The sequence below is a fragment of the Elaeis guineensis genome, chromosome 1 (genome assembly GCF_000442705.2).
Source record: "Elaeis guineensis isolate ETL-2024a chromosome 1, EG11, whole genome shotgun sequence".
Lineage (NCBI taxonomy): Eukaryota > Viridiplantae > Streptophyta > Magnoliopsida > Arecales > Arecaceae > Elaeis > Elaeis guineensis.
In genome coordinates, this window is record NC_025993.2 from 173,071,382 (window position 1) to 173,073,055 (window position 1,674).

Genomic DNA, 1,674 nt, shown 5'->3' on the forward strand with positions numbered 1-1,674 from the left:
AGAAAACGCCTTCTTTATCCAGAAAATATACTATATATGCTTCAGTGAACAAGAATAGCAAAAGGTATGGATAAAACATGAGAAAAATGGTAAGCAAGAAGAACTAAAGTTGAAATGTTTTCTAGAACCCTTGTTGATTCCGCCTTGCTTTATTTGTAGACCAACAGGAAGCTTCTCAATTAAATAAGTTTTAATGTGTGACCCTTTTTTTTTCCTTTTCAAATTTGTAATCTATTAATGATGAGATTCTAAAAATGCAGTGCTGAATTTTTTATGGAAATATTTTAAAATTCGTAAGGAGCCAATGAATGAAATATCAAACCGGATTATTTCACTTTAATTTCTGAAGTTTATCAAATTCGAATTTAAAACTGAAATCAGGCACGTAATAATTGATGCCAAATGGCTTAAAAAAGTGATTTCATATTTTTATTTTTATAAAAATAAACCAACAAGTTCAGTGAATCATGCAACAAAGGCAGTGCTACAGGGAGACTCGTAGGAGGAAAAAACAAATTGCGAGCTCAAGTGAGATGATAGAACTTGGAAGGCTGCAACCCATGAGTAGCATTGAAGTACTTGAGCATCGTGGCCCATTTTAAGTTACTCTTCACCTTGTGCACGAGAACGGTATCCGGCACAAACTCGTGCTGGCACGAGGTTCTCGGCTGCGTGTCCGGGTGGTCGTACATGGCCGGCTTCCCAGTGTACCTGTTCTTCGCTTTGTTGCCATCTCTCAGCCACTTCGCCGTCACCAAGTCCTCCACCCCGACCGTATGCTTCCTCGCGATCTCGGACGTCGAGATCCACTCGACCAAATCCCACGACAATATATACCCCATCCCGGACATGTAGTCGTGGAATGGGTCCATGCTATCGCAAGGGAGCACACAACCGTAATACATGTCCACCCTCGACTTGTTCCTTAATGACTCTGCCAAGTTATCGAGTATCAGATAGCTGTCATCATCGGCCTTCATAACGTAGTCGTAAGGCCGGTCATGGCCGTGGGTGCCATCGCATAGTTTGGGGAGGGTGGAGAAGTAGGTGTAGGTCTTGCCGCTGTTCATGTTCTCGGTGCAGTTGAGGATGATGATGTCGTTGTAGCGCATGATCTCGAGGGCGACGAGGACTCGCTGCTCCTCCTTGGTGAGGTTGCAGAAGACAAAGCGGATGTCGATGTGAGCCCTGGGGTGTTTGGGTTGGAGGGAGTAGACGAGGCGGAGGAGATGGCGGCGCTCGTAGAGGTCAGGGAGGGTGAGGATGCCGATGAGGAGCCGGAAGTCGGGTTGCGGGGTGACCGCGTGGGTGAAATCGGCCGAGGGAGATCGAGAGGGGTTGCAGGCGCTCACGAGGCAGCGGAGATCAAAATCCTTGGGGTGGAGGAAGAGGCAGATAAAAGCTAGCAGGGTTAGGGGGATGAGGATTAGGGAAATGGTGGTATGAGATGGTTTGGTGCAGGAACGTTTCATGGCCGGTGGTGGGAGATTTTTTTTTCTTCTTTTCTGATAAATGCGACAAAAATGTTTTACAAGGTGGCGTTTATATACGGATGAGTGGATAAGAAAGGGGACAACGGACATATCTCCAGATAACACAAGAAATAACAAACAAATCTTATTAGATGAGATAAGACAAGAGATAATGAACATATCGTATCCAACAAGGTAAGAA

General features: G+C 45.2%; 1 protein-coding gene across 1 annotated transcript; it reads right to left on the minus strand.

Moving 5' to 3' along the window:
- Positions 1 to 524: 524 nt before the first annotated feature.
- On the minus strand, positions 525 to 1,472 carry LOC105039738 (beta-1,3-galactosyltransferase pvg3-like). The gene has a single exon (XM_010916001.1). It carries the CDS (start codon positions 1,470 to 1,472, stop codon positions 525 to 527), a length of 948 nt encoding a protein of 315 aa, XP_010914303.1.
- Between the last annotated feature and the right edge of the window lie 202 nt (positions 1,473 to 1,674).

Bases quoted from the DNA above. Each gene is read 5' to 3' on its own strand.
- LOC105039738 (XM_010916001.1), bottom strand. From the start codon at position 1,472: ATGAAACGTTCCTGCACCAAACCATCTCATACCACCATTTCCCTAATC.